Genomic DNA, 11691 nt, shown 5'->3' with positions numbered 1-11691 from the left:
CCGCGGGGCCGCCCGCGCGGGCCTTCTGGCCGCTCCTGAGCCGCGGGATGGGCTTCTTTTCCGAAAGCGTCTTTTTGAGGAACCGCGCCAGGGACGTGGCGGGGCGAGGCGGGGGGCGCCCGAACTCGGGGCCGAGGCCCAGGCCCCGGTGGGCACCGAAGGCCGACAGGGCGCGCTGGAGGTTGCGCTGGCGCGGCGTGAGGAAGCCCCAGAAAGGATGGCCATAGGCCACCGTGGGCACGCGGGGCACCTCCTCGTCCTCCTCCTCCTCGTCTGCATCCCCCAAGGGCAGCGGGATGTCCAGGGAGGGCGGGAGGGGCACCTCCAACTTCTCCTTCCCGAACAGCTTCACCTGGGGCCGCGGGAAGAGGCGGAACTTGCGGATGAGGGACAGCTTGGACCTGGCCGGCTTGTCCATGCCTTGCTGCTCGAAGAAGGCGGCGCTGGGCAGGCGGAACGACGTGCTCTGCCGCTGCGCGCCCGCCTCCTCGGGCTCCTCCAGCTCCGCGATGTCGTCCATGGGGTGCGCGTACGGGTTGTGGGGCGACGATATGGGCGGCGGTACCCAGGGGTACGCGAAGGCCGGCTCCTCGGGGTAAAAGTAGGGCACCTCGGGCGGGTAGACGGCCTGCTCTCCACCATAGAGGCCTTCGGCGTAGGGGGCGCTGTAGGGGACCCCGTAGGGATCGAAGTAGGGCATGTCGTAGGGGGCGCTGTAGGGGGCGCTGTACGGGTCGTGGGGCGGGTACAACGCGTCGTAGGGCGCGTAGGGGTCCAGGTAGTAGCTGTATGGGAACGCCTCGCTCTCGTACCCGTCGGGGTAGCCGTAAGGGGATGAGTACCCCGAGGGCGGCGCATACGGGGGCTCATAGTCGTCTGGAGCGGGAGCGTTCCCCCGGGGAGAGGGGCCTGCCGTAGTAGTCGGGCTGGAAGTAGTCGTAGGGGTCCTCGGGCGGGTACCCGTAGTAGTGGTCGCCGTAGGGCGGCCAGGCCGGGCTGTAGCCGTAGCCCCCCGGGTAGGGCTCCTCCTCGTGCCGGTAGAGCGACTGCTGGTCGTAGTAGTCGTCGCCCTCGCGGTGGTAGTCGTAGTACTCGCCCAGGTCTTGGAAGCCCTCGAGCCCGTACAGCGACCTGCGGGAGCCCGAGTGCCGGAACGGGGCCTCGTCCTCGAAGGGCAGGAAGCCCACCGGCTCGCCCGAGGCGTAGATGCTGCGGCTGCGCGGGAACCTCCGCAGCCGGCCCCCGGGCCGCAGGATCTCGGCGCCCGACGGGAAGGGCAGCTTGCGGGAGCCCACGCGGGAGTCGGAGCGCTGCAGCCAGGCGTCCAGCGTGGCCTGCTCGCTGCCCGACTGCTCGGCCTTCTTGAGCAGGAACTTCTTGGTGAGCCAGTTGATGGCCGTGGACGCCTTGCTGAGCGAGCGCGCACGTCGGCCGGAGCCGGGCCGGCCCGGGAAGCGGATCACCATGAAGGACGGCTTCTTGCCCTTCATCGCGCGCTTCTTCTTGCCCACGCGCATCTGCGTCATGAGCTTCGACGTGGACTTGAGCACCGTGCGGGCCTTCTTCTTGCGCTTGGTCTTCTGGGGGCCGGTGTGGAGGCCCCAGAAGAAGGCCGACGCGCTCCGGAACTGGCCCTTCTTGGAGATCTTGGGCGTGCGGTCGCGGAAGCCCATGAACAGCCGCGACGTCCCCTTCAGGCTCCGTTTGGGCTTCTCCGGCTCCGGGGCCTTCTTCCCTTTCTTGCCTTTCTTGGCTTTCTTCTCCTCATCTTCCTCCTTCGCCATGGTGGCCTCCCGCTCCCCACCGGGCCTGAGGCCGGTGTCGTGGGCTCAGGGACTTGGAGACACAGGGACCTGCTGGGTCTCTTGCCCGCGGCTGGACATGCGGCCTCCTTGGGCTCGCAGCCGGGACTGGCCAGCCCGGGTGGGGAGGGACCGGCCAGGACGCCGGGAGGGCGGATCCATAACTCGTCTGCTGGGGCCGCCTTGGGTTTCACCCCGGGCAGTGGAAAGCCACGGGTGTTGTTTACCGGCTGGGGGAGCCTGGAGGCCTGTGCCGGGAGGCAGCCTGGACTTAGCGTGGCCATGGCGACCAACGCTGACCCTGGCCAGGCCCTCCCTGTGCCTCCGCCTGACCCTCCAAACGGAGTCCTTGTCACCGTGGCTTCTCAGAGAAGACAGCCCAAAGGGGGCACCAGCTGCCCAAACTACCCAGCCTGCCTGCACTGGGCCAGAAGACGAGCTGGCTTTTCTTTTTTCCCCTCCTACTTTATTTTAGAATTCTTTTTAAGGTTTCTGCCACTGGGTCCATGAGCTTGCCAGAGAGGAGCGAGAGAGACAGTGAGAGGGAGAGTCAGAATGTACCGCCTTTGGGTGGAGGGGCGGCCACACCGCACAACAGTCCCTTCTTCGTTTCCCTCCTGGGACTTCGGGTCCCTGTGCACAGGCACCCAGTGTGAGATAAAGCCCCCGGTCTGAGTCACAGCCGAGTCAGCCCTGTGGGCGTCCAGCGCTGTAACCACCATGCCACCTGCTGGCCCCCGTATTCTATGATTTATCTGTATTTAATCGTTGTACATCTTTACGGTGTCCCATAGGTTTTCAAATAGGAGCTGGGTCTCCTGAGCCCGGGGTACAATGGTCAACACCCGCCTGGTCGCCTGAGACAGGAACCTAGGACCCTCCAGGCCCAGCGGCCAGTGCCCAGGGGCCAGTGTAACCGGAGCCGGCTGGCTGTCGGGAACTGAATAATGCATCAGGGCCCAGCTCAGAGGGCATGGCGAGGGGGGCTCAGCGGAACTCCTGGGAACTCCCAGCGGCCCTGTGGGGCCCCGCTCTGGGGAACAGGAGGGAGTGGAGGGGGCTCAGGCCTGGCTCTGATCCCAGCTCTGCCACTGACGCTGTGTGGCCTTGGGAAAGTTCTTTGCCTTCTCTGGGCCTAGTTCCTCAGGTCCCGCCCTGCCCTGTCTTCTCCCATAGCTTCTCTGGGTGGGCCGGCTGTGGCCGGTGGCCCCTGCCCTCACCAGTGTGGGGGCTGTGGTGTCAGGTTGGACAGGTGACCCAAGGCCATGTGCCGCTGTGTGGCTGGGGGCCAGTCTGGCCCACCTGACAAACTGCACTACAGGTGGGACCGAGGGTGGAGAGAAGTGGGAGGCAGGACCTGAGGCCTCATAACTGTCCCTCCCCCTCCTCCCCTCCCTCTCAGCCCCCCTCCTCCCTCCCTCCTCTTCTCCGCTTCCCTCTGCCCGAGGGTCAGGCCATGACGGGTCCGGGTCTGAAGACAGACCTCTAGTTGATGCCAGCCCCCACTCACTGGCCTTCGGCTCAGCCTCTGGACCCTCATATCAGCTCTCTGCGCTTTTGAAGTTCAGCAAAGACAACAAGGGGCCCTGACCCTGGCTCTGCCACTAGGCAACACCGTGCCATCGGGGGGCCTCTCAGCCTCTGCCTGCTCAGCTGTGCCATGGGGACAGCTAGCGGTCTCGGGCGAGCGGCGAGGGTCTGAGAGTGGGCCATGCCAGCCGCCAGCCGCGCGGTCTCGCCTCCTTCTGCCTCTCTGCTCAGGCTCCCTGCACTTCCTCCCTCTGGTCCTTGCTCCTCGTCCCCTTGGACTCCAGCCACCCCCGGGGGCTGGGGGTGTCTGCTGTCGGGGAGGGGAGGGGCAGGGACTCTCAGTGGAGACCTGGAGCTGCTTGGCAAGGGCGTGCAGGAAGTGTCCTCCTGTAATGTGGATTTTGAGGGGACAGCCACCATCCCTATCCCTGTCACCTCCTACCCCCAACTCGTCCTCCTCTTTCTGGACTGCAGCTGCTGCCTGCTTGAGGGGAAATGGGGGGCAGGGGGCTTGTTCTTCCTGAGCCCAGAGATGCCAACTCCCGGCCTCCCCTCCCAGAGTTGGCATCTAGTGAGGCCCCAGCCCGGCGAAGCACCGGTGGTCTCCTGGGGTCTCCCATCTCCAGATGAGGAGACTCAGGTGAAGTGACCTGTTTAGGCCCGCTGGCCTGGGAGGGCAGGACCCAGCCTGGCCAGTCCAGACTGTGGTCCTTGCTAGGCCCTGGGGCCCACTGAGCTCCTGGGCACCCGGGCGGTCCTGAAGGAGAGGTGCACCTTTGGGTGCTGGGTAGAGGCAGGGACTTGGCTGAGCCAACCCCAGTGTCCCTTCTGGACTTCTGGAGGCAGAGGGTCCAGATGAAGCCACTGGACAAGCCAGGGACCCAGCCTGACCGCTAGAGGACCAAGACCCCCATGGCGCTCATCCCCGATGGGACAGTGGACACCCGGGGGTCTCTGGGTGGGGCCTCCTGGGTTCCTCAGTCAGCTGGTCCTGGTCCCTGAGGGTCCTGTAGCCACTCACTCACTCACTCACGTCTCTGCCTTAGCATGGGGCTGCGGCTGAGAATGAAACTGACAAAATCCTGTCCTCGGGACCAGCACTTAGCGTAATGGCTATCGCTGCACTTCCATGTAGTCAACCGCGGTTCTCGTCCCGGACCTGGTGGCTTAAACTCACGCCGGGCGCGTGTGCGCGTGTGCCCAAGATCCCGAGAGGAGAATGGAGAAGGGATTGCGGCATGGCCCTCCCCCGGGGGGGTGATTTCTCACTTTCTGTCTCTCTGTCTCTCTCTCTCTCTGGCAAGCGCACACACCCTATAGCAAAAACCTCTTCAAAAATAAATCCTGTCCTCGTGGGGTCTACATGTTGTGGGGGGTCAGTAAACGGGGAAAATTCGTAATGGGTCGGATGGTGGTCAGTGCTGTGGACCAGGATAAGGTAGAGAAGGGACGTGGAGAAGAAGGTATGTGGTCCAGCGGGTGCTGTGGAGGATAAGGCCGTGTGGATCCCACGTGGCCAACTGTGCAGTTCGAGTCCTGCACCCGCTGCTTGAAGATCACACTAGGAGGCTAGCAGATGGCGTAACAGCTCTGTCACTGGACTCCCACGAGTCGACTGCAGTTTGAGTCCAAGAACTGGCGGCTTAAAATTCACACTGGGCGCGTGTGTGTGCGTGCCCAGGATCCCAGGAGGAGAATGGAGGAGAAAGGATTGCAGTGTGGCCATCCCCAGGGGGGTGATTTCTTACTTGTCTCTCCAGCAAGCTCATGTGCCCTGTAGCAAAAATTCCTCTTAAAATTTTTTTTAGGGACTGGCAGGTGGCATGTTGGTTAGGGGCACTGGATTCCCACATGGGTGACTGTGGTTTGAGTCCTGGACCTGGTGGCTTGGTTTCTCACTTTTTCTCTCTCATGCTGTCCCTTTTTGCTCAAATTAAACTAAATAAATAACTAAACAAATAAAGTAAAAAAAAAATTTTCTTAAAGAAAAACATCACACCGGGCATGTGTGTGTTCATGCCCAAGGTTGTGAGAGGAGAATGGAGGAGAGGGGATTGTGGCATGGCCATCCCCCCTGAGAGATGCTTTGTCACTTTATCACTCTCTCTCTGTGCCTAACTCCAGAGAGCTCATGCACCCTATAGCAAAAAAAAAAAAAAAAAGTGTGTGTGTGTGTGACACTAAGTGGGAGTCAGGGAGGCCTTGTGGGGTGGTGGTGAGGTGACCAAGATTTGTGGGAGGTGAGGGACAGAACCCTGTGGGTGGCACACGGTCCCGAGGGGTGTAGGAGCTGCGAGGCTGGAGTGCAGAGCAGGGCACAGGTGGGAGGTGGGACAGAGGTTGGGGCAGAGCGTCTACCCTACCCGGGGCAGGGCCATGTGGGCCACAGGGGCACCTGGCCTGACAGCAGCAAGACGGGGGGAGGGCTCTGGCAGAGAAGGGGTGGGACGTGACCTGACCTCAGTGCTCATGGGATCTTTCTGGCTTCCCGGAGGAGGAGACTGTGGGGGTGAGGACAGCAGCAGGGAGGCCAAGGCAGCAGGCACTGGGCGTGCAGACAAGTGCTAGGGTCCTGGGCATGTGTGGCAGGGCGAGTGGAGGCTTCGCTGGTGGGGGAGGAGGGCGTCAGAAATGGCTCCGAGGTGGGGCCAGCAGGAGGCATGGTGGTTAAGGTGCTGGACTCCTACATGGCTGACTGCAGTTCAAGTCCCAGATCTGATAACTTGAAAATCACGCCGGGTGCATGCGTGCCCCAGAACTCTAACCCTAACCTAGGAGAAGGGTGGGAGAGACGGTGTGGCCATCCCTCCTAAGGGGTCATTTCTCCCTCTTCCTCTGTCTGCCTCTCTGGCAAGCACAAGTGCCCTATAACCAAAAACCTTTAAAAGTTTTTTTCAAAAGATGGCTCTGAGGATTCCTAACTGAACAGTGGGAAGGACAGAGGGGCTGGCAGAGGTGCGGAAGGCTGTGGGCAGTGCGGGTCGAGGCGGCGAGGCCCGGAAGCCAGCTCTGGACGTGTTAGTGTCAGGTATTGGTCGGGCCCTGCCAGGACCATACTGGGGCCATTGCAGAGACTGGTGACGCCAGTCCGGGAGTCATCGGCATCTAGGTGGTGTTGAAGCCACAGTTTTGGAGGATGGCACCGGGGCATGAGTGCTGGTGGCGGAGGGACCCAAGGAGTGAGCCCCAGCACTGCCCTGTCTGGCGCCACGATCCTTTCTCCCCCGGGCCGCTGTTCCCTCGGGACCTGGGCACACACACAAGCACCAGTAGGCCTTCCAAGCCGCCAGCAGAGCGCTGCGCCAGGCAGCCACGCGAGACTCCGCTCATCCGCTGCGCTATGCAGCCTCATCGGTTTGATTTCGAACCACATGGATACATTCTTTATTTTAAAAATCAAGTGACATTTTGAAAGAGGAAAGGGGCTGGACGGTGGCACAGCAGTAAATGCAAAGCTCTGTAAGTGGGACCCACATGGGAAGGTTGTCGGTTCCAGTCTGGGGACCTCCCTAAGTACACAGGGTGGACACCTGCCTGTGACCCAGGGTTGGGGCGGGTGGTAGTGCGGACCCTGTAAGGAGAGCTGTGTATAAGGGAATAAAATTAGGGAAAAAAGGAATGAATAGAGAAAAACTGAAAATGGGAAAAGAGGGGACAGTGGCACTTCCTCAGTGGCACTCGCGGGAAGAATGTCAGGGCCTGGCCCTTCAGGCTCAAGGTCACCTCCCAGAGCCGCACTCCCTGCCTGCCCCAGGTCGGGGAGGGAGGCTGGAAGACCGCCATGGCCCAGTGGGCTCGCTCAGGCCCTGCCGAGCCAGCGGGCAGGCATCTCTGCTCCCAAGCCCTGTCGTTAGGTGGAGACTGACGAGGCGAGCCCAGCTCCGGCACAGCCAGCTCCTGGCAGCCAGCAGCTCAGAGCTTGGGCCAGGTCTCGTCTGCCTCCTGGCTGACCACAGTGGGTCACGCAGCCTCTTCACTGTAGCTGCTTATCGGTGAGAGCAGCACTGCTGGCGCCACCTCCTCCTGGGCTCCCACGGGCATCGGCTGGGATTGGCAGGGCTGGGCACAGTGCCTGGCCTGCGCACGCTGCAGGCATTGAGATGGCTGACCTCATTAGCACAGGTTGCTGCCCCCTCTGCTCTGGGGACGGGGTGTCTAGGGGGCTGCTGGCAGCAGGGCCTGCCCACCTGACCCTTCCCGGTTACTGGGGCCGGCTCAGCCCAGAAGGTGGCTGTGGGCACCCTTTCTCTGGTGGGTTCTGGTGTTTCCTCTCAGGGTCCCCAGATTGCAGCAGACATGGAGCAGACGTCAGGGAGCAAGTCTCACTCAGTCCTCAGATGTCAGCTGTGCACCTACTATGTGCCAATGCTGTACTGGGCCCTAGACAGTCAGAGCTGAGCACAGCTCCTGATGTCACAGGGGACACAGATTGGTGAGCATGAACTGCACCAGCAGGAGAGCCGTGAGGGTCAGGGCATGGCCCGGTGGGTGCACCCACACCAAGGTCCGGAAAGGCTCCCTTGGGATGGCGACCCTGAGCTGAGATCGGAAAGATGAGTGGAGAGCCACTTCCATGGAAGAGGGGACTGTGTTCCAGGCAGGTGGGACAGGTGCAAGGGCCGGGTGGTGAGAGAAGCTTGAATGGAGTCCTACAGCTCAGTGGAGTGGTGAAGGCGCACAGATTAGAAAGTGGCTAGGCGGACAGGCATGGCCGTGTGAGGCCGAGGAGGCCGAGACGAGACTTTGGTCTCCACCCCTCAAGCAGCGGGGAGCCACAGCAGGGCTGCAGGGACCCAACGTGAGAGTACCAATAACATCTCCAGCACGGCCTAGTTTACCGTAGCCAGGCTCAGGGCTGAGCGCCCGGCTGAGCTCACTAGACCCTCACCAATGTCAAGACAGGGGCTTCTCCCCACTTCGTTTTACTCATTCATCATGAAAGAGAGACAGAGACGGTGCCCCGGGGAGCCCTCGTGTGGAGATCTGCCTGGTCTCAGCCGGCCCAGGTCGCAGGCCCACACAGGCCCAGCATGCGCGGGAGGTCCTGGGTGCAAATCCGACACCCACCGGGAGCAGCCGGGCTAGCGCTGCCCCACGGCGGCCCGTCCCCACCTTATAGCTGAAGGGCCTGGTCTGAACCCAGGTCTGGAGAGCAAGGGGGCCCGTGTCACTACCGGGCCTGGGAACAGACCTGCTCGGTCCCTAAAACTCAGTCAACCCTCACTACGGCCTCCTGAAGTGGGTTTTTGTTTGTTTGTTTGTTTTGGAGAGGTTTTCGCTATAGGGCGCGTGCACTTGCCAGAAAGAGAGAGACAGAGAGACAGAAAGCGAGAAATCACCCCCAGGGGGATGGCCACGCCGCAATCCCTTCTCCTCCATTCTCCTCTCGGGATCTTGGGCACGCACGCACACGCGCCCGGCGTGAGTTTAAGCCACCAGGTCTGGGACCCGAACCGTGGTTGACTACATGGGAGTCCAGCGACATAGCCATTACGCTAACTGCAGGTCCTGATTATTCTTCCTAACTTACAGATGATGAAACGGGCACAGAGAGGTTAAGCAAATTGCCTGAAGCCACCAGCTTAAAACAGCTACTGCCTCACATTGCTTCTTGGAAAGTGGTCAGGAAGAAAGCTCTCGGCCTCCGTGTGGAGGGTGGGGAGGGAGGCAGGGGGGCAGTGGCTGGGTGGGGGCCATGCTGTGAGGGGTGCAGTGGACACATTCTGAGATGTGTCTGAGGCACAGTGGGACAGTGGGTTTGGGGCGACTGTGGGAAAGTGCGGCAAAGAGGTGGTTTGGACCCAGGTCTGGAACTCGGAGGGACAGAGGTTCGGTCCGGGATTGCAGCCGGAGGGGGCTTCCGAGGAGGGACAGGAGGGACAGGAGAAACAGAGACAGGTGCCCCGGGGAGCTCTTGCGTGGAGACCCACCTGGTCTCAGCCGGCCCAGGTTGCAGGCCCACACAGGCCCAGCCTTGACCCTGGCTCCTAATGCCTGTGTGGGAAGGAGGCTGGGAGAAGGACGTGGGAGGGGGCTCGGCCAGTGGTGTGAACTCGCCAAGGCCACGCAGCAAGTGCCAGCCTGGGCAGGCACCGTCCTGGCAGGTGGTGGAGAGGGCAGAGGGGAAGGGACAGAGACTGCGGTGGGCTCGGGTAGGCGACCAGGGCAGGGGCAGGGAGGTGGTGTGTCCGGGGGCTCTGCACACAGGAGAGGCCGCGTGAGGACAGCCGGAAGGGGCCACTGACGCCAGGGAGAGGCCTCAAGACCAACCTGCCCGACCTTGACCTCAGCTCCCGGCTGGAGAGAGCCGATGGCGGCTGCTGGTGCCCCAGGCATGGTGCTATCGGAAGCCCGAGCAAACAAGGACAGATCCAGGAGAGAGACAGCGTGAGACAGAGACAGAGGGAAGGAGACGGTGACTTGTCTGTGGGTGCGAGGGCTCCCCCATCGTGAAGGCGGGTGCGGTGAGTGTGAGTGTCTGGGCCGCTGAGGCGTGTTCTGGCTGGGACACCACGGGTGAGGGAGGAGTGGGGAGTGTGGGCCCAGGGCAGCAGGGCGGGTTGAAGAGCTGCCCAGCAGCTGGGCCAGTCAGCCCTTCCAGGGCTGGAAGAAGCCTAGCTCGGAGGAGGACAGATGAACTTGGGGCTTCTTGCCAAAAAAAAGGCTCTGAAAAAATGAGGAAGCCAGGAAGCTGAGCTGGAGAGGAAGGAGTGTGAATGGGTGAATGCACACGTGGACAGATAGGTGGACAGATGGGCCTATCATGACCATCCCTCGGCTTCTGTGTGCCTAAGCTTGTGAGAGCTGGCCTGCCTGCCGCCCCACTCCTGAAGGCCCCAGCCTGGGGCTGACGCCCTCCAACCCCCATGAAGGATCAGAGTAAGTGATGGGGACAGGGTGGCCGACAGGGCTGGACCTAGCCTGGAGCACCCCTGGAGAGGTGGATCAGGGGCGCTCAGCCCCGAGAGTCCTGTGAGCCGCCACTTCACAAGGACTTGGGTGTGCACAGGCTCTCACACGCGGGCTTAGCGCGGCCATGCTGCCCATGGAGCCAGAAAGACCAGGACACAACACAGACACAGACCGCCCTGATCCTCACACAACCCCAGCCCAGGACGCAAGCCCACCATGCAAGGGGCAGGGCACTGTCCTGATCCCTCACTGCCTGAGGACCCCAGACCTCTGACCCACCTCCTGCTTCCTCCCCAGCTAGCCTGGAATCAGAAGGCCTGGATCCAACCCGAGGCTTGGACTTGGCTGAGGCCCCAGGAACTCAGAACCTTCAGGGGTTCTCCTGGGCCCAGAGGCCCTACCTGGAAGGTGAGGAGTGGGAATGACTGTCCCCTGAGGACCTTGCAGGCCAGGCCTTGGGCAGCTGGAGGGGCCCAGGTGGGCTGAGTGCTTGCCCATCTTGGTGTCCCGCCCCCCAGGGGCATCGGTTGCCCACTGGAGATGGGGAGTGAGGCCGAGAAGGCCTGAGAAGCGGCAGAGCCCCACTGCTGCCCCGTCCAGCTTCTCCCCTGCAACCTGGGAGACCCAGCAGTGGCGGCTCTAAGGACCCAGGGCCAGGGTTCCCTTACCTGGGTCCCGTGGCCTGCTCCCCGTCTGCATGCCGCCTGATGGGGGTCCCGTGGCTGGCCCCAGCGGCCCGGCCGGCCCACAGAGCAGCTCAGCGTCGCAGGGAACGGAGGCCCAGCCCACCACGCCGACCGCCGGGGGCCCATGCATATTTCATGATGTCTATTATTCCTGTTTTGACTCTGGAACGGAGCGAGCAGCTGGCGGAGAGCTGGGCAGTGGGCCACTCCACACTCCAGCCTGGCCCCAGGGGAGGTCGCCCACCTGGTAGCCGCACAGAGCCTGTCCAGTCCAGCCCCAAAGGCACACCCCCCGGAGTCCTCCTTGCTGCCCACAGGCCTCATGCTCTGGTGTTGCACTCGGGAGCTATGGACTCAGTGGCCATGGTGGGGCCCAGCCCAGGCCCTGGCGTGCAGAGGTGTTCAGCAAGGATCTCCCGCCCTGGTTCTGAGGTGATCAGAAATGCACCCAGCTCCCTCCCTCACAGGGGAGTCCCCCTCACTCCTGAATGGGCTTCCAGGGACGCTGCCCACTTGGTAGCCAGGTCTAGTCTCTGAAGGGGCCGCATCTGGTGCTGGTTGCCCCTGGCCAGCTCTCCTGGCAGCGCCCGCCCTGGGGAAGACCCCATGCTCCTTGCCTCCCAGGCTGGGCCCTGCCCCCAGGGGGCCAAGTTCACCCCTGTCCCCACTCATGCCCTGCGGCCACCCAACACAACCCGACTACTGAGTTCAAACTGTCGTCCGTCTGAGCAGGAGTCACTTTCAATCCTTTATTTCAGAAA

The 11691-nt window shown here is 62.4% G+C and overlaps 1 protein-coding gene across 1 annotated transcript in view; it reads right to left on the bottom strand.

Moving 5' to 3' along the window:
• MYO15A (myosin XVA) overlaps positions 1-1784 on the bottom strand; it is a 59229-nt gene extending 57445 nt beyond the window's left edge. The window contains 2 exon segments of the mRNA XM_014592901.1: positions 5-893; positions 895-1784. Coding sequence (XP_014448387.1) covers positions 5-893; positions 895-1784 — 1779 coding nt within the window.
• Between the last annotated feature and the right edge of the window lie 9907 nt (positions 1785-11691).

Source organism: Tupaia chinensis, unplaced genomic scaffold (assembly GCF_000334495.1).
Source record: "Tupaia chinensis unplaced genomic scaffold, TupChi_1.0 Scaffold138725_1, whole genome shotgun sequence".
In the NCBI taxonomy this organism is placed as follows: domain Eukaryota; kingdom Metazoa; phylum Chordata; class Mammalia; order Scandentia; family Tupaiidae; genus Tupaia; species Tupaia belangeri.
Note: the sequence above shows the minus strand (reverse complement) of the source record. Positions and strands in the feature narration are given on the sequence as shown.